This window comes from Phyllostomus discolor, chromosome 9 (genome assembly GCF_004126475.2).
Source record: "Phyllostomus discolor isolate MPI-MPIP mPhyDis1 chromosome 9, mPhyDis1.pri.v3, whole genome shotgun sequence".
NCBI lineage: Eukaryota > Metazoa > Chordata > Mammalia > Chiroptera > Phyllostomidae > Phyllostomus > Phyllostomus discolor.
In genome coordinates, this window is record NC_040911.2 from 86,778,570 (window position 1) to 86,796,337 (window position 17,768).

Below are 17,768 nucleotides of genomic sequence, written 5' to 3' on the forward strand. Positions count from 1 at the left end.
TTGGGACTGCTTAGTGTAGAGGGTAGGGACTGCCTACTGTGTAGCTCCTGGTTCTACCTCAGCCAACCCTCTGTCTGCTCAAATCAGATGGAAAAGTTAAGAGGCCCACTCAGGAAGGACTTTATGGATATTGTGCTCACTAGGGATAAGGGGCAAGGAGTGTGGTGCCTTCCTAAGGTCTGGAATGTCTGTTGCCTCCCAAAGATGCCTTCTACAGGGGGGAAAAGCTTGTGAGCCTGAAGGAACTGGCTGATGAGGCCCTGGAGAAGTGTCGGGAGAAGTAAGTATGTTTGGCTGGTTGGCTACTACTCTGAGTCAATGAGGCCTTTTCCCAGTGCCATTTTCCCTTTGTCCCACCTACCCTAGATGGACAAAAGTTCTCTTTTGAGCCAAACATTCCACCACTTCAGGCTTTTCTTTCTTCCAGGGGTTTCTCAGTGAGATGCTGCATTGTGGTCAAGCACCTGAGGAGGTCAGAGCTGGGCACAGGTGACTCTGTCAGCCAGTCCCCACCGATTAAGAGGTCATGTCCAGAAGTGCAGGTGAGTCTGTTACTGCTATGCTCTCCTCTGGGCTCAAATGGGTTTCCTCTTCCTGCCCAGGAAGTTCCTGATGTCCTTTTCTTCTTCATTATAATTCTGAGGATCTGAGAGCCATCGTAGGAATGCCTCCCCTGGTAGGACTGGCTGGGAGCTGGGGAACTTTGAACTTGAAAGTAGTTAGGGAGCCCTTTGCAACTTGGGACCTTTGAGTGAGACATTGTAAGGAAGACTGGTTGGGGTATCCTGATGGGCACGAGGGACCCTCAGGGCTTGGACTTAGGTTAGAAATGGGCAGACTGGGGTGACTAAATACAGTCATCTTGATTACTGGGCTGTGGCTTGGGGTGGGCTACCTGTGGAATCCCACCATGTAAGGACTAAGATCTAGCCCTCAAGATATCATCCTTATTAGAAAAGGAGCCATCCAGAAAAGGAGGAGTTTGGGGCACACTGACCCTTCCCTCCCACTTTTCCTATACTTGGACCTTGCTCACCGTACTTTCTGTGGGCTCTTAACAGGGTAAGCTGAAAGAGAAACCCAAGCACATCTGGCCCTAGGTATCCACCTCTGCACTGCCTTGGGCACTGTTTTTCTGCGTGCTTGTCTGCGGGTCCATTTGCTCTTTGCTTGTTTGCCCCATTGAGGTGACTGCCAGACCTATCCCCTTTATCTCTGCCCCGGGGTCCTTTGCCATTTAAGTCACTTCCAAGGGTTGTGAAGCCGATCACCAGTTGCTACCTCTCTGAACTGGCATACAGCATGCTCTCAGGGTGGTAGCAACAGACAACCCATTTTACTCCTGCTGCTCAGGACCTTTGTGGGACAGACGACAAAGTAACCTATCAGAAAGTCTTTACTATGCACTTAGTTGGGGCAGAGCCAGGAAAGACAGGAGGAAGGCAAGTAGAATAGGTATAGACCTTAACATTGGGAATTCACCATCAAGTTGGGGAGGTAGATATGTATTACAAATGAAAGCCTAAGTTCTGTATAGGACAGCAGAGAAGAAGATTCTTTTTTTTTTTATTTTAATCATTGTTCAAATACAGTTTTCTCCTTTTTACTCCCAATCCAGTCCCCCCTCCCACCCCTTCCCACTTCCCTCCCATTACCACCCTCCCCTTAGTTTATGACCATGTGTCCTTTAAGTTTGTTCCTGTGACCCCTTCCCACTGTCCCCTTAAATTCCCTATACTCTCTTATGTAGGCACTGTCAGCCTGTCCTCTATTTCAGTGTCTTTGGTTGTATTTTGCTTGTTTCTTTGTTTTGTTATTTAGGTTCCTGTTAAAGGTGAGATCATAATGGTATTTGTCTTTCACTGCCTGGCTTGTTTCGCTTAGCATAATGTTTTCCAGCTCCATCCACGCTGTTGCAAAGGGTAGGAGCTCCTTCTTTCTTTCTGCTGCATAGAATTCCATTGTGTAAATGTACCATAGTTTTTTGATCCATTCATTTACTGATGGGCATCTTGGTTGCTTCCAGCATCTAGCTATTGTAAATTGTGCTGCTATGAACATTAGGATGCATAGGTTCTTTTGGATTGGTGTTTTAGTATTCTTAGGATAGAGTCCCAGCAGTGGAATCGCAGGGTCAAAAGGCAGATCCATTTTTAGTTTTCTGAGGAAATTCCCTACTGCTTTACATAGTGGTTGTACCAGTCTGCAGTCCCACCAGCAGTGCACTAGGGATCCCTTTTCTCCACAACCTCTCCAACACTTGTTGTTTGTTGCTTTGTTTATAATGGCCATTCTGTCTGGTGTGAAGTGGTATCTCATTGTGGTTTTAAATTGCATCTCTCTGATAGCTAGCGATATTGAACATCGTTTCATGTGTCTTTGGATTTTCTGTATGTCCTCCTTGGAGAAGTGTCTGTTCAAGTCCTTTGCCCACTTTTTAATTGGATTCCTTCAGAGAAGAAGATTCTTAAATACATTTTTATACTATTTTGGGATTTACAAACTGCACATAAAGTCCAATAAAGTTAAGTGCTAAATTGGCCCTAGCTGGTGTGGCTCAGTGGATCAAGTGCCACCCTGCAAACCAAAGAGTCGCTGGTTCAATTCCCAGTCAGGGCACATCCTTGGGTTGCAAGCCAGGTCCCCAGTAGGGGGCATGTGAGAGGCAACCACTCATTGATGTCTCTCACCCTCTCTTTCTCCTCCCCTTCCCCTGTCTCCAAAAGGAAATAAGTAAAATCTTTTTAAAAATCAAGTGCTAAATTGAACAAAAGTTGCATTGTAGGTGGTTCTAAGAAGGGAAATCCCTAAGTGGGGACTCAAAGCAGATTAGTGTAGAGGAGAAACTGGGTTTGGAGTCCAGAGACCAATTGTAGCTGTATGACCTTGAGTAAGTTGCTTTTGCTCTCTGGGCTTCAGTTCTCTTATCAGTAATGAAGAGATGATGATGCATGCTTAAAAGGAAACCACTTTCCTTATTAACATAAAGTAGAAAACTCACAATTCCTCTGAGTTTTACCATCCTCATAGGGTGTCTTACCTAAATCTGCTATGATTATAACATCTTAGGCTAATGGTAAATATAATCTTCCTTTTCTCTATTCTCATTAGTATGGTAGAGACAGGTCTGATTCCTAGGGGACACTGTTTCCTTTTTAAAAAAAATTGTTGACACTATTACAGATGTCCCCTTTGCCCACCTCTACCCAGCCCCAGTCCCTTCCTCCCCTGGCCTTCACCACACTATTGTCTGTGTCCATGGGCTATTGCATATATATTCTTTGTCTTGGGAAAAAAGAACAAAGTTGTAGGGATCACAATACTGGATGTCAAACTATACCACAAAGCCATTGTAATCAAAACAGCCTGGTACTGGCAGAAGAACAGGCATATAGGTCAATGGAACAGAATAGAGAGCCCAGAAATCAACACACACTTTTACGGTCAATTAATATTTGGCAAAGGAGGCAAGAGCATACAATGGAGTAAGAACAATCTCTTCAATAAATGGTGTTGGGAAAATTGGACAGATACATGAAAAATAAAAGAAACTAAACCACCAATTTACACCATACACAAGAATAAACTCAAAACAAGTGGGACTACATCAAACTAAAAATCTTATGCATAGTAAAAGGTGCCATCATCAAAATGAAAAGGGAATGCACTATATGGGAGAACATATTTGCTAATGATACTTCTGGTAACTTCCAAAACATATAAAGAACTTATATACCTCAACATCAGGAAGACAAACCATCCAGTTAAAAAGTAGGCAAAGGACCTGAAGAGACACTTCTCCAAACAGAACATAGAGATGGCCAATAGACGTATGAAAAGTTGCTCAATGACACTGTTTCCTTTTAAAACTCAGGCAGGAACCTAAGACTTTTTCTCTTGAAGGAGGTAACAAACTCAGTGATTAAAGCATAGGCTCTGGAGCCAGACTACTTGGGTTTAAATCCTGGCTCTTTCTCCTGCTACTATGGGAGGTTGGTCCAGTTATGTAAGCCCTCTTGCCTTAGTCTCCCCATCTGTAAAATAAGGATAATTGCGGGCTGGGAACCAAAGTGTCCCAGGTTCGATTCCCAGCCAGGGTACATTCCTGGGTTGCAGGCCATAACCCCCAGCAACCACACATTGATGTTTCTCTCTCTATCTCTCTATCTCTCTCTATCTCCCTCCCTTCCCTCTCTAGAAATAAATAAATAAATAAAAAATCTTTAAAAAAAATGACATCTTTAAAAAAAAAGGATAATAGTTGTACCTAATGGGTGGGGTTTTGTCAATATATGCAAGGTATTCAGCACATAGTAGCTACTCCATAAATATTAGCTTTTATTGCTTTTAAAATAGGCTGCATTTCTAAGAGGGAAAACAGGAAAAAAAAAAAAAAGTCTTGTAATTCTTTAATACCAGAGATCTCCAGGCCACAAGCTCCTGGATTTATGTTTCTTGGAGGTGAAAACAGTTACCAAAAAACCAAAGACCATAAAAACAGGCTTACAAAGTCCAGGTTTCTTGGCCTAAGAATTGCAGTCCAAGATGCAGAATTCTTGGCAGAGCTCCAAACCCCCTCATCCTTAAGCAATCGCTAAGGATGGGCCTACACAATTTGTATGTGCTCTCCTCAACTATGTCACCTTTGAGCTTCCTCATGTTTCTCTAACACCTGGCATCTGCCCTCCCTGAGGCTACCCTGGTCCAAGGACAAAGGCCAACTCACCTCCTCAATGTGTATTTCAGAAAACTCAAGTCCTTTCCTAGTTCAAAGCTCTGGGCTCTCATAGGCACAGAGCTAATTCACAATGTTTGTGGAACTAATTGAACTTTCACCCTACTTCCTGGTACTGGTTATCAGCTCCACACATGAAGCATGCCCCTTCCTCCACCTCCCCTTCTTAATCACACATCCACAAAGTAAACAGAGGGAGAAGAGGGAGAGAAACATTGATGTGTGACCGACACATCAATCAGTTGCCTCTTGCACACCCCCAACTGGGGACCTGGCCTGAAGCCCAGGTATGTGCCCTGACTGGGAATTGAACTGGACACCTTTCAGTTCACAGGCCGGCACTCAATCCACTGAATCACACCAGCCAGGGCAGGTAACAGTTTTATAAGATTATAAGAGTCCTCTCATTGTCACAATGTAACTTGCCTTTACATGTACCTAGGTCCTTTTCTGATAATTCCCATCACTGTCGTAGACTGGCAGTATTTGCCCAAAGCCATATTGGCACACTTTTGCTTAAATACATTAATGATGGTCTGGCTGGTGTAGTTCCATGGATTGGGTGCAGGCCTGTGAACCAAAGGGTCACTGGTTTGATTTCCAGTTAGGGCATATGCCTGGGTTGAGGGCCAGGTCTCCTGTAGGGGATATGCAAGAGGCATCCACATATTGATGGTTTCTCTGCCCTCTCCCTCTCTTTCTCCTTCCCTTCCCATCTCTCTAAAAATAAATAAAATCTTTAAAAAATAATTCAATTAAATATATAAATGACCTCATCTAAAGTAGATCATTTGGCAAGAAAAAAAAGTGTTCATGTGACAAGGTATGTGTAGACCTATATGGCTATTCCACTAAAAAATACGGTGTGTTTTTGAGCTCACTGGCAGCTGTCTCCCTTCTTTTTCTTCTTAAATTTTTAATGGTGCCTCACTTGGTCTGGGCTTGTCATTCTTATGATGCTTATATGCCAAAAACTTCAAATTCTCTAGACTAAGGGGCAGATAGTAGAGAAAGAGGAGAGTGGTGAGAGAGTTATTTTATAATTTATCAAGGTATGTGTCTAGTACTTTGGGGGTTTTTTTAACCAAATATATACACAGTAGATTAGCATATAGACATACAGCAGGAGTAGGGTGTTTCTCTTACAGTATCATGTCTACCTGCCATTCAGGGCCATCGAACATATGAGAGGTTAATGAATATGACAGGGCTTGCAAACCTCAAACAGTTCCTATTATCATATCCTTACATTTATCTCCTAGAGGAGTTTAGGGGAACTGAACTAACTTCCATCTTTCTGACATTCATTGGTCCCCCGCCCCCCCACCAGAGTAACCCAAGTCCTGATATTTACTGTGGATAATACCTTTCTCTTTTGATACTCCCCAAATCCTGTGAGACCACTGGGACAAATGACTATCCTCATTTTAAAAAGGGGTAACAAGGTAAAGGGACTTGCCCAAGTGACTTGCTTAGAAGTGGCAGAACCGGGATTGAAATCTAGTGCAAATTTTGGACAAATTTAGGGAATTTTGCTTCAGCAAAACTGTCTGTTCAAAAGGTGATATAACCAGGAAAGTAAAACAGTTTCAAGCAGAGTTTAGAAAAATTTAGGGATGACAGATCCAAAAATAGCTATCAAAGGCATTCCGCTATAGGGAGACATCCCTCCGAGAGAAGTCCATTTTGGTCCTTCTCCACCAACTTAAAACAAGTCCTCCTGACGCACGGAATCTCAAGTAAGTGTATTTAGGGAAAACTCATTGGTACCAATGATGTAAAGGCAGAGGGAGGTCAAGGTAGGACCCTCCAGACAGAGAATGAGGTCTGGACTTTCATGAAAAGGCGCTTGGAGCAAGATCTGTTGACTTCTTTCACTACTAACTGGCAGGGCCAGATGCCTGCCTTATCTGCAGGCTGACTAATTTTGCATTTCTGAATTGTGTGGTGTTCGCATCTGTGCCAATGAGCCACTAGTCCCACAAGTATATATGTGTGTATGCAGGGCTGTGTGTGCATATTCATTCATCCAACAAAGTTTACTGAGGACCTTTTAAGTGCCAGGCATTTTGCTAGGTACTGGGGATATAGGTGGGAAAAAAAGACAGACATACCACTGCACTTACAGAGGTCACTATCTAGTTGGGGAGACAGTAATCAAGCAAACAACTAAAATAACTAGAAATATGTGCCGAGCAAGAAAGGGATATGGTGCAGTGATCAAGAATAATAGCAGGGGTGATGCTGGGAGTGGGAATCTACCAGATGCTCTCCAAGGAAAGCCTTTCCAAGGTGACATTTAAACTAAGAACTGAAGGATGAGAAGAGACCAACCAAAGGGCCCTCCTTAGCCTGAGGGCCAGGTGAGGGGGAACTCTGGAGCAGAGTGCTGGGAGCACCCAGGAAACCTGCTATTCTGTTCCTGTTCTCTCTGCTCTATTCCACCCTCGCAGGGCCCTTCCTCCCTTCCACAACCCCCACCTGCCAGGCCCACCCCAGCCCCTCCATGTGCCAGGTATCTCCTGCCCCCATCTTGAGCTGTTCACAGTTCTTTCCTGCCCATTTCTGCCTTTCTTCTCCTGCAGATCCCTTGGAATGAGGATGTTGACTTGTGGTGGCATGAACTCATGCAGGACGCAGAGGATGAGTGTGAGCCTGAGTGGTGTGATGCTGAGGACCCGCTCTTCATCCTGTACACCAGTGGCTCCACAGGCAAACCCAAGGCAAGTGTGTGAGCACATGTATACACATGTGCATACAGTGTGTAAGGGTGAGAAGTGAGTTTCTGAGGGAGCATTTAATAACATCAATTTTATTCTACAACCCTGAGTTTCATAAATGTCAATTACCTTTTCTAAATCAAATTAAGACGTTAGATTGTGAGGCTCAGGTGAGATAATTTAAGTGGAGGCTTTCATAGTGCCCAGAAAATGAGAAAAGCATGAGTCTATGTGGCTTGTATTGATGTTTTTTATCCATGCCTACATGGTTTGGTTGAAGGAGAGCTGCCCTGTCAACTCAAGACCAAGGGTGGACACAGGGATCCCTCTTGGGCTCCTAGACTACAGCTTTTAGAGTTCAGCTCCTTCAACATGCCACACTTTAACATCTAGTCCAGGGGTGTCAAACTCTTTCACTGGGGGCCACATCAGCTTCGTGGTTGCCTTCAAAGGGCTGAATATAATTTTAGGACTCTATAAATGTAACTACTCCTTAATAACTAGGGTCAAGGAGTTCGGTGCTGCCGCTGGGTAGAAACAAGGTGCCCGGCTGGATTTGGCCCATGGGCCTTGTGTTTGCCACCTGTGATCTAGTCCCTGGGAGGGCACAGTGGGAGCCAGAAATACTTAAGAAAACTTGGGCTACTTCTGGTCAAGGTGGAGGCATAGGCAGACACACTGTGCCTCCTTGCACAACCAAAAAAAGGACAACAAATTTAAAAACAAAAAACAACCAGAACTGACAGAAAATCGAATTGTATGGAAGTCTGACAACCAAGGAGTTAAAGAAGAAACATTCACCCAGACCAGTAGGAGGGACGGAGGTGGGCAGCTGAGCTGAGAGGACTCACGGCAAAGCAGCAGCAGGAGGACCAGGGCGGTCAAGGCGGCGGCTGGCGGAGGGGAGGAACTACTTGGGAGTGAGATAGACTGCGCAACTTTATTTCCAGTGCGGGGAAATAAAGCCTCAAAGCCTCTGACTGAAAACACCTGTGGGGGCAGCAGTAGTGAGAGACTCTCAGCCTCATAGGAGAGTTTGTTGGAGAGACCCATAGGTTCCTAGAACGTACACAGACCCACCCATCCAGGAATCAGCACCTGAAGGGGCCAATTTGATTGTGGATAGTGGGGAAAGTGACTAAAAACCAGCAGAGAGTGGAGCAAGTGGTTTTATTCACTCTGGAACATACAACGTCACAACTCAGCGACGTGGGTTGCCCTGCCCTGGTGAACACCTAAGGCTCCACCCCTTAACCTCTTACTATGTAACAGGCACACAGATACAAAAAAAAAAAAAAAAAAGAAGACTCAAATGAAAGAACAAATCAAAGCTCCAGAAAAAATACAACTAAGCAACAAAGAGGTAGCCAACCTATCAGATGCACAGTTCAAAACACTGGTAATCAGGGTGCTCACAGAATTGATTGAGTATGGTTGCAAATTAGAGGAAAAAATGAAGGCTATGAAAAATGAAATTAAAAAAATGTACAGAGAACCAACAGTGACGGAATGGGAACTGGGACTCAAATCAATGATTTGGACCAGAAGGAAGAAAGAAACATTCAATCAGAACAGAAGGAAGAAACAAGAATTCAAAAAAAAATGAGAAGCTTAGGAACCTCCAGGACATCTGTAAATGTTCCAACATCCAAATCATAGGGGTGCCAGAAGAAGAAGAAGAAGAAGAGCAAGAATTGAAAACTTAATTCAACAAATAATGAGGAACCTCCCCAATCTGGTAAAGGAAACAGACTTCCAGAAAGTCCAGGAAGCTCAAAGAGTCCCTAAAAAGTTGGACCCAAGGAGGAACACACCAAAGCACATCATAATTACATTAGCTAAGATGAAAGATAAGGAGAGAATCTTAAAAGCAGGAAGAGAAAAGGAGAGAGTTACCTACAAAGAAGTTTTTATTAGACTATCAGCTGAATTCTCAAAAAAACCTTGCAGGCAACAAGAGGTTGGAAAGAAGTATTCAAAGTCATGAAAGTTCAAGGACCTCCATCCAAGATTACTCTATCCAGCAAAGCTATCATTTAGAATGGAAGGGCAGATAAAGTGCTTCCCAGATAAGGTAAAGTTAAAGGAGTTCATCATCACTAAGCCCTTATTTTATGAAATGTTAAAGGGACTTATCTAAGAAAAAGAAGACCAAAAATATGAACAGTAAAATGACAACAAACTCACAGCTATTAACAACCAAGCCTAAAAACAAAAACAAACTAAGCAAACAACTAGAACAGGAACAGAATCACAGAAATGGAGATCATATGGAGGGTTATCAGCGGGGGAGTGGGAAGGGAAGAGAGGGAGAAAAGGTACAGAGAATAAGCAGCATAAATGGTAGGTACAAAATAGACAGGGGGAGGGTAAGAATAGTATAGGAATTGTAGAAGTCAAAGAACTTATATGTATCACCCATGAACATGAACGAAAGGGGGGGGGATGTGGGTGGGAGGGGGTGTGCAGGGCAGAGGGGAATAAAGGGGGGGAATGGGACAACTGTAATAGCATAATGAACAAAATATATTAAAAAAAGAAAAAAAAAAGAAAACTTAGACTGTTCCATCGACTTGAAAGATGTCACTCTGCCTTCTACCTACCCCATCCCTAAATTATTTTCCCCGCATGCTCTGGAATATCCCTCAATGAGTTTTTAGAAATGCAGCTTTGGTCTCTCTCTCCTAGGGATGGGATATTGATAGAATAAGAAAACACTGTCTATTTTTCTCTACTCTCACTCTGTTGATGTGTAATTGAGTGTGTGTGCACAAACGTACAACAGAGACACCATCTGTGAGTGTACTGTGTTCATGTATGAAAGTAATGCAGGTGGCTCCTAAATACCATCTTAGGGTGTGGGTGTGAATGATGGACTGGTGTTACATGTGTGTGAGGTACTACCCGGGCACGCGGAGAAAAGGGGTGGAGGAGAGATGGATGGTGTGAAAGGTGTGCCGGTGGTCAGCGGCGGTGAGCCCAAGCCCCGTCCTGAGGCCTTCTTCTTCCCGCAGGGTGTGGTGCACACAGTTGGAGGCTACATGCTCTATGTGGCCACAACCTTCAAGTATGTGTTTGACTTCCATCCGGAGGACGTGTTCTGGTGCACAGCAGACATTGGCTGGATCACTGGCCATTCCTACGTCACCTATGGGCCACTGGCCAATGGTGCCACCAGTGTTTTGGTGAGAAGGGAGCTGGGACCAATGACTACCTGGCCTACTTAGGGGGTGGACAAGGTGATCCAGGATGACTGCCTCCCAAGCCACTTGGTCTAGAGGCAGTAGGACTTACACATTTCTTGCACAGTTCTGGGGGGATTGTGAATCCTTCAGTGGGAAGTTCTTTTGGCTTGTCTGGTAAAGGAGTAAAGTCATGGGTTTGTCAGAAAGGGCAAATTACTGAGCCTGGGGCATGGTGGGGGAGTGGAGGAGCTACTGGGAAGGACCAGAAATGACCAGCCTTCCCTGGGTTAGTTTGAGGGTATCCCCACATACCCGGACGTGAGCCGCATGTGGAGCGTTGTGGACAAGTACAAGGTGACCAAGTTCTACACAGCACCTACAGCTATCCGCCTGCTCATGAAGTTTGGAGATAAGCCTGTCACCAAGTGAGACCCCTCCCCAGCTGCTGCCCCACTGGTGTCCCTGAGAACAACTGGCCTTTGTGCACTCGTTTTCATGCCACTGTCCCAGCTCCCTAGCCCAGAATGGGGGTGGGTGGGCAGAAGAGCCTGGGTATATCTTCCTGATTCCTCTTTCCCCACTCCCCTGCCCAAGGTATAGCCGGGCATCCTTACAGGTGTTGGGCACGGTAGGTGAACCCATCAACCCTGAGGCCTGGCTATGGTACTACCAGGTAGTAGGCGACCAGCGCTGCCCCATCGTGGACACCTTCTGGCAGACGGAGACCGTGAGTAAGGGGTACAGAAGGTTGGGGCTCAGGGACAGTGTGGGAAGACTAACTCAAACCCCCTGATCTCTGACTTCCACAGGGTGGCCATATGCTGACGCCCCTCCCTGGTGCAACACCCATGAAGCCTGGTTCTGCTGTGAGTGAGGCTCCCTCGGCTGGCCCTGGACTAGGCAGGGACAGAGTCTTAGGGCATTTGGCCTAAGCAGAGGGTGGAGGACTGGACTGAGATGTGTGATGAATTTGGGGCTCTCCTTCTCCATGGGAGAGGTTGAGTTGTGTCAGAATTGCCTCATCTCTCTCCTTGGGTCCTGTCTCCTGTTTGCTTCTAGACCTTCCCATTCTTTGGTGTAGCTCCTGCAATCCTGAATGAGTCTGGGGAAGAGTTGGAAGGTGAAGCCGAAGGCTATCTGGTGAGGCCCTTGGAGGGGGGTCTTGGAGGAGTGAGGGGAAAGGGTCCACTAAGGGATACTGTACTTTGCTTCAGCGTTTAGAACCTAGTCTCTCCTGGTAGCTGCTGTGATTCAAGCTCCATAGTTGGGGGTTTATCATTTGCAGAGATCCTGCAGGGAATTGTTCTGAATTCTGCATGTGCCTGCCGCTCTGCATTTTGGCCCATGAGGCTCTTAAGAACTCTGCTCAAAGACTCCTGAAGGTGCCTTTTTGGGTCTTGAAGATTTAGTCCCAACTTTTCCTTTGACAAACATTCTAGTGTGAAAGGAAGCTTTCTAACATAGTGGGAAGTCATATAGGCTCCAGAGTCAACTTACCTGAGTTCAAATCCTGGCTCTGCCTCTTCTGTGACCTCAGATAAGTTACCTAACCCTTCTGAACCTAAATTTCCTCAATTGTAATATAGGGTTATGATAGTACCTTTGTCTTCTGTGGTTGCTGGATTGATTAAATTAGATGATCCATGTGAAGTTTAGCACAGAACCTACCAGTACTTGATAAATGTTAGCTGTCGTTGTGATGGTTGTATTAGAACTTATAACATCAGCCCCTACTCTCCACCCCACTTCACTTTTACTAAGAACAAAGCAGTAACAAGGGCAACACTTGAATCCAGCCAGGCCTTCTGCCTCTTAGCCATCATCTTCTGCATTTGCCACAGGATGTTATTGATTGGGGAAGTAGTTTACTCATGAGTGGGTCCCACATTTTTATTCTGTTTTCATTTGCATCAAACTGGATCTGCTTTCCTGAGAGGATTATCCAAAAGGAGACTCAAATTTACTAAGTGTTCATCATCAACATAACATTGTGCTAGGCATCTTATACCTGCTATCAATTTAATTCTCAGATTATTTTCTCTGATGTACAGATGAGGATCCTGAAGCTCAGATAGGCAAAGTTACTTTCCTGAGGCCACAAAGAGGCACAGTTGGGATTCCAAGCCTGGACTGTCTATCTCCAAAGCCTATACTTTGTAGTACTTCTCAGGAATGGCATCCAGGGCATTTATCCTCAGATTTGGCAGAGCTTGGATTATGTTTCAGTGAGACAGAGTAACAGACGTGACCGCTGTGCCTTCCTCACTCCCCAGGTATTCAAGCAGCCCTGGCCAGGGATCATGCGCACAGTCTATGGGAATCATGAACGCTTTGAGGCCACCTACTTTAAGAAGTTCCCTGGGTACTACGTGACAGGAGATGGTGAGCCTTGGCTATCCCCTTCCCCCACTTCCTAACAAGACATGTACCTTCCCCTCCCATTTTCAGGAAGACTTGACTAAGGGTGAAGAAGCACAAGGAGAGAACAATGTGTCCTATGTTATCAGAGCTCCAGAGACTGTAAGGGCAGGAATGAGTATTGCAGAATGGGTCTCAGTGTGGTGCCATCAGAGATTTGCTGTATGAGAAATGATGTTTTTGTTGTCATTGCTCCTGTGTTGAAAAGGATGGGGCATATGGCAGTATTATGTCACGTACGTCCCCATACCTGGAGGCTGTGTTTGCCCACATGTCCATCCACCATTGCACTCATCCACAAATATTTACTGAGCACCTGGTATGCCCAGACACTGATCTAACCACGGGGATAATGCCATGAATAAGGCAGGCAAGGTCTCTGCTCTCATGGGACTTACTTTCTATTAAAGGAATACAGACAATAAACTCAGCAAACAAGTAAATAAGCTTGTCTTACTGATGAGTGCTGCGAAGAAAAAATGCTCTGAATAAAGTAATGGGATAAAGAGTGTCTGAAGGCATGGCCATATATGGAGTGATGAGAGAAGGCTTCTCTGGAGTGACATTTGACCACAGACAAATGTCTGGTTAGGTGAGATGAAGCCAGTCATGGGAAAATGCGGACTAAGTGCAAGTGTTCTGTGCAGACACGCGCTTGCAATATCTGAGGAACAGGCTGAAGCCTGGGTGGCCAGTGTGTAGTGAGCAAAGGCAGAATGTTACATGGGTTGAAGAGGAAGATAATATAAGGCCTTGTGGGCCATGGTGAAGTTTGATTTTATCCAATGTACAGTGGAGGCTTTTAGGGGTTTTGAGCAGAGAACTTGATGAGGACTTATTTACTGTTTAGAAAATAACTTTGCCTGCTCTGGCCAGTGTGGCTCAGTTGGTTGAGCATGGGCCTGTGAACTGAAATGTCACCATTTCAATTCCTGGGCAGGGCACCTGCCTGGGGTGCAGGGTTTGTCCTCCATAAGGGCATGTATAAGAGGCAACCAATCAATGCTTCTCTCTCACATCGATGTTTCTCTCCTTCTCTCTCTCTCCCTCCCTTCCCCCCTCTAAAAAATAAATACATAAATATTTTTAAATGATTTTATTTATTCATTTTTAGAGAGAAGGGAAGGAGAAAGAGGAGAGAAACATCAATATGTGGTTGCCTCTCATGCGCCCCCTACTGGGGACCTGGCCCACAACCCAGGCATGTGCCCTGACTAAAAATTAAACTGGTGACCCTTTGGTTCGCAGCCCACACTCGATCCACTGAGCTACACAGCCAGGGTGAATACATAAATATTTTTTAAAAAGAAAATAACTTTGCCTGATTTATGGAGAATAAACTTTTGGTATGTGTATTAATTATCTATTGTTGTGGAGCAAATTACTTCCAAACTTGGCAGCTTAAAACACCAAATATTATATTATCTCATACAATTTCAGAGAATCAGCAATGCAGAGTATCTTAGCTGGTAGTTCTCATTCAGAGTCGCTTGAGGATTGCAATCAAGCTGTTGTTTGGGGCTGCAGTCATCTGAAGGTTTGACTGAGCCTGGAGGACCCACTTTCAAGCTCACTCATGTGGCGGTTGGCAGGAACCCTCAGTTCCTTGCCACTTGGGCCTCTCTATAGGGCTATTCATGATGTGGCAGCTGGCTTCCCCCGGAACAAATAATCTGAGATAATGCAACCAAGATAGAAGCCACATTGTCTTCTATAGTCTAATCACAGAAATGACATTCCATCACTTCTGCCAAATTATATTGCTCGCACAGACTAACTAGTCCAATGAGAAAGGGCCACATTGGGGTATGAATACCAGGAGGTGGAGATCAGTGTGGCCATTTTGGAGCCTGGTCTCCACAGTGGGCAAGCACAGAAGCAGGAAGACTTGCTAGGAAGCTAGTGCAGTGGGTAATATGGATCATGTATCCTTCTGTGGGGTATTACATTGTGCATTTCTTCATAATTCCCAGGCTGCCGGCGGGACAAGGATGGCTATTACTGGATCACTGGCAGGATCGATGACATGCTGAATGTATCTGGTGAGCGCCAGGGACCATTTTCCCTTCTCATTAGCCCTGCTCTCCCAGCGACTCCCAGCTAAAGCCTTCTGAGAGAGCCAGGATGTCCTTTGGCCAGACTGTGTTTGGAGTGAAGCATCCAGTTCTGAGCCCAGGTTTTGGAGGAAGTGATAAACACTGGAACGTGCCTGGAGGAGGGGACTGGGATGGTGGGGCAACTGAGGCATGTCGTATGAGGAATGAATGAAGGGCCTTTCTAATTCGACCAGACCAGGACTGCCCTGCAGGCACGGATGGAGCAGGGGCTGGGATAGAGGCCAAGATCTTTCTCATGGCACTTCCTTTCCCTTGACAAGGTCACCTGCTGAGCACTGCAGAGGTGGAGTCAGCACTTGTGGAACATCAGGCTGTCGCAGAGGCAGCTGTGGTCAGCCACCCTCATCCTGTGAAGGGCGAATGCCTCTACTGCTTTGTCACCTTGTGTGATGGCTACTCCTTCAGTCCCACTCTCACCGAGGAGCTCAAGAAGCAGAGTGAGGAGCCTCCCCGGGCAGGGAGGGACTGCAGGGTTTGTCCCAACAGCCCAGTTACCACTGCAGGTTGTTGGGAGGGGCTGGAGCGAGCTGCTCCCCAAACCACAAACAGATCCCAGGGGGGTGATTGCCCTCTTTCCATTCTGTCTCCATCTGTCGGCCACTAGGATAATAATGGCTGTCAGGTATAGAATTCTTTCTCTGTGCCACCACTGGGCTAAGTGCTTTAAATGCATATAATCACCCCCAAAATAAATCCTAGTGTTACCATCATTATAAAGATGAAGACGTTGAAGCTCAGAGAAGTTAAATCACTTGCCCAGGGCCATACTCTAGAAAAGTGGGATTTCAACTCTAGCGGGTTGATTCTAGAGCCTGAGCTCCATGAAGATACGTTAAGATAAATGAGATAGGCCCTGGCCAGGTAGTTCAGTTGGTTAGAGCATGGTCCCAACAGGCCAAGGTTGTGGGTTCAATCCCTGGTCAAGGCACACACAAGAATCAATCAATTAATGCATAAATAGGTGGAAGAACAAATTAATGTTTCTCTCTCTCCTTTTCTAAAATCAATTTTATTTTTTTAAATTTTTTTTATTTTAATCATTGTTCAAATAGTTTTCTCCTTTTTACTCCCAATCCAGTCCCCCCCCACCCTCCCCACTTCCCTCCCATTACCAACCTCCCCTTAGTTTATGACCATGTGTCCCTTAAGTTTGTTCCTGTGAACCCTTCCCACTGTCCCCTTAAATTCCCTCTTCTCTCCCTCTAAAATCAATTTTAAAAAGATAAATGAGAGAGTAGAGACTGTGTTTTAAAAAGAGAGACAGACAGGCAGTGCCCTTGAAGAGGCGATAGGTGGGGAATAAAGTCATCTCTATTTTGGTTTGGGGGAGCCTGGCTAAAGGTTCTGAAGTAATGCTTAATGATTTGTTGGTTACAGTTAGAGAAAAGATTGGCCCCATTGCCACACCAGATTACATCCAGAATGCACCTGGCTTGCCTAAAACCCGCTCAGGTATGTTCAAAACCTCGAGGACTGGGATTGGGTTGTGGTGGAGTGTGGGTGGATGAAAGCCTTTGGCAGAGCTGGAGTTGGCTGGCGCGGTCACCAGGTAACCAGAAGCCTGTGGTCCTTTAGGGAAAATCATGAGGCGGGTGCTTCGGAAGATTGCTCAGAATGACCACGACCTGGGGGACACATCTACTGTGGCTGACCCGTCTGTCATCAGCCAGCTCTTCAGCCACCGTTGCCGGACCATCCTGTGACCAAGACTGCCCTTTACCTAGGATTCCCCCCGCTTGGCTTTCCAAAGTTTTGCCCACCCTCCCTGTCCCCATCCAAGAGTGCTGAGGGCCAGGGCTGACCCACACCACCTCCCTCAACCAGGTGTCCGGGACCGAGGACCAGCTTTACCCTTGGGTGGAGGCAACTTCCTGTGACTGCCAGGCAGATGGGACAGAATCCAGGTCAGCCTTAAGTTGCTGTGCTTGCAAAGAGCCCTTGGAGCCCGGAACAGGGAACTGAAGGTCATATTCCCAACCCAAGTTGAGTGTTCAGAGGGCAAGTGAGGCCCAGACTGGAGAAGCAGGGAGGCAGCTCTGTAGTCCTACGTCAACTCTCAGGAAGCACCAGCACTTGTCTTGGGCATGTGCTTGCCCTTAGACACACCTGTTTGTGAGTTCTGGAACAATTATTATTATTTTTTAAATACTCTGCTTCTTTTGCTCTGGGTCTTTTGTGCCAGATGACAGTGCTTGCCTGCTCATTTGCTCCAGGGGCTGTGAAGGCAGGCTCAGTTTCCAGACGGTTTTTAGATCATTTGCTTCTTTGGGGCCAGAGGAACTTGTCTTCTTTGTCTTCTGTCCCCACCTTCATCTGAACACAGTCGTGCCCAGGACAGACACTCTCAGATGAAACTCTTTTCTCCCCTCAGTTGTGCCCAAGCTCTGTTGTCGGAATAAAGTCTGTGACCTCAAGAAGATGATGACTTGTTTTCTTAGGTGTCTTACAGGTTCTGCACTTGCTAGCTGCTCTGGTTTGTGTGGGGACGGACAGGGGAGTGGTTTTCCCCAGGAACACCCTAACACCCTCCTTCCACAACTTTCGGTTAGGACAAACTAGGCGGGGCTACACTCGGAGGCCCTTTGACAAGCTA

General features: G+C 45.7%; 1 protein-coding gene across 1 annotated transcript in view; it reads left to right on the forward strand.

Moving 5' to 3' along the window:
* ACSS2 (acyl-CoA synthetase short chain family member 2) overlaps window positions 1-17,592 on the forward strand; it is a 60,592-nt gene extending 43,000 nt beyond the window's left edge. Inside the window, exons 6-18 of the mRNA XM_028523934.2 lie at window positions 205-280; window positions 428-542; window positions 7,321-7,458; window positions 10,470-10,640; window positions 10,932-11,065; window positions 11,235-11,367; window positions 11,450-11,506; window positions 11,700-11,780; window positions 12,914-13,022; window positions 15,032-15,100; window positions 15,436-15,612; window positions 16,553-16,627; window positions 16,751-17,592. Coding sequence (XP_028379735.1) covers window positions 205-280; window positions 428-542; window positions 7,321-7,458; window positions 10,470-10,640; window positions 10,932-11,065; window positions 11,235-11,367; window positions 11,450-11,506; window positions 11,700-11,780; window positions 12,914-13,022; window positions 15,032-15,100; window positions 15,436-15,612; window positions 16,553-16,627; window positions 16,751-16,878 — 1,463 coding nt within the window. The 3' untranslated portion in view covers window positions 16,879-17,592. The remainder of the gene's footprint in view (window positions 1-204; window positions 281-427; window positions 543-7,320; window positions 7,459-10,469; window positions 10,641-10,931; window positions 11,066-11,234; window positions 11,368-11,449; window positions 11,507-11,699; window positions 11,781-12,913; window positions 13,023-15,031; window positions 15,101-15,435; window positions 15,613-16,552; window positions 16,628-16,750) is intronic.
* Window positions 17,593-17,768: the final 176 nt, after the last annotated feature.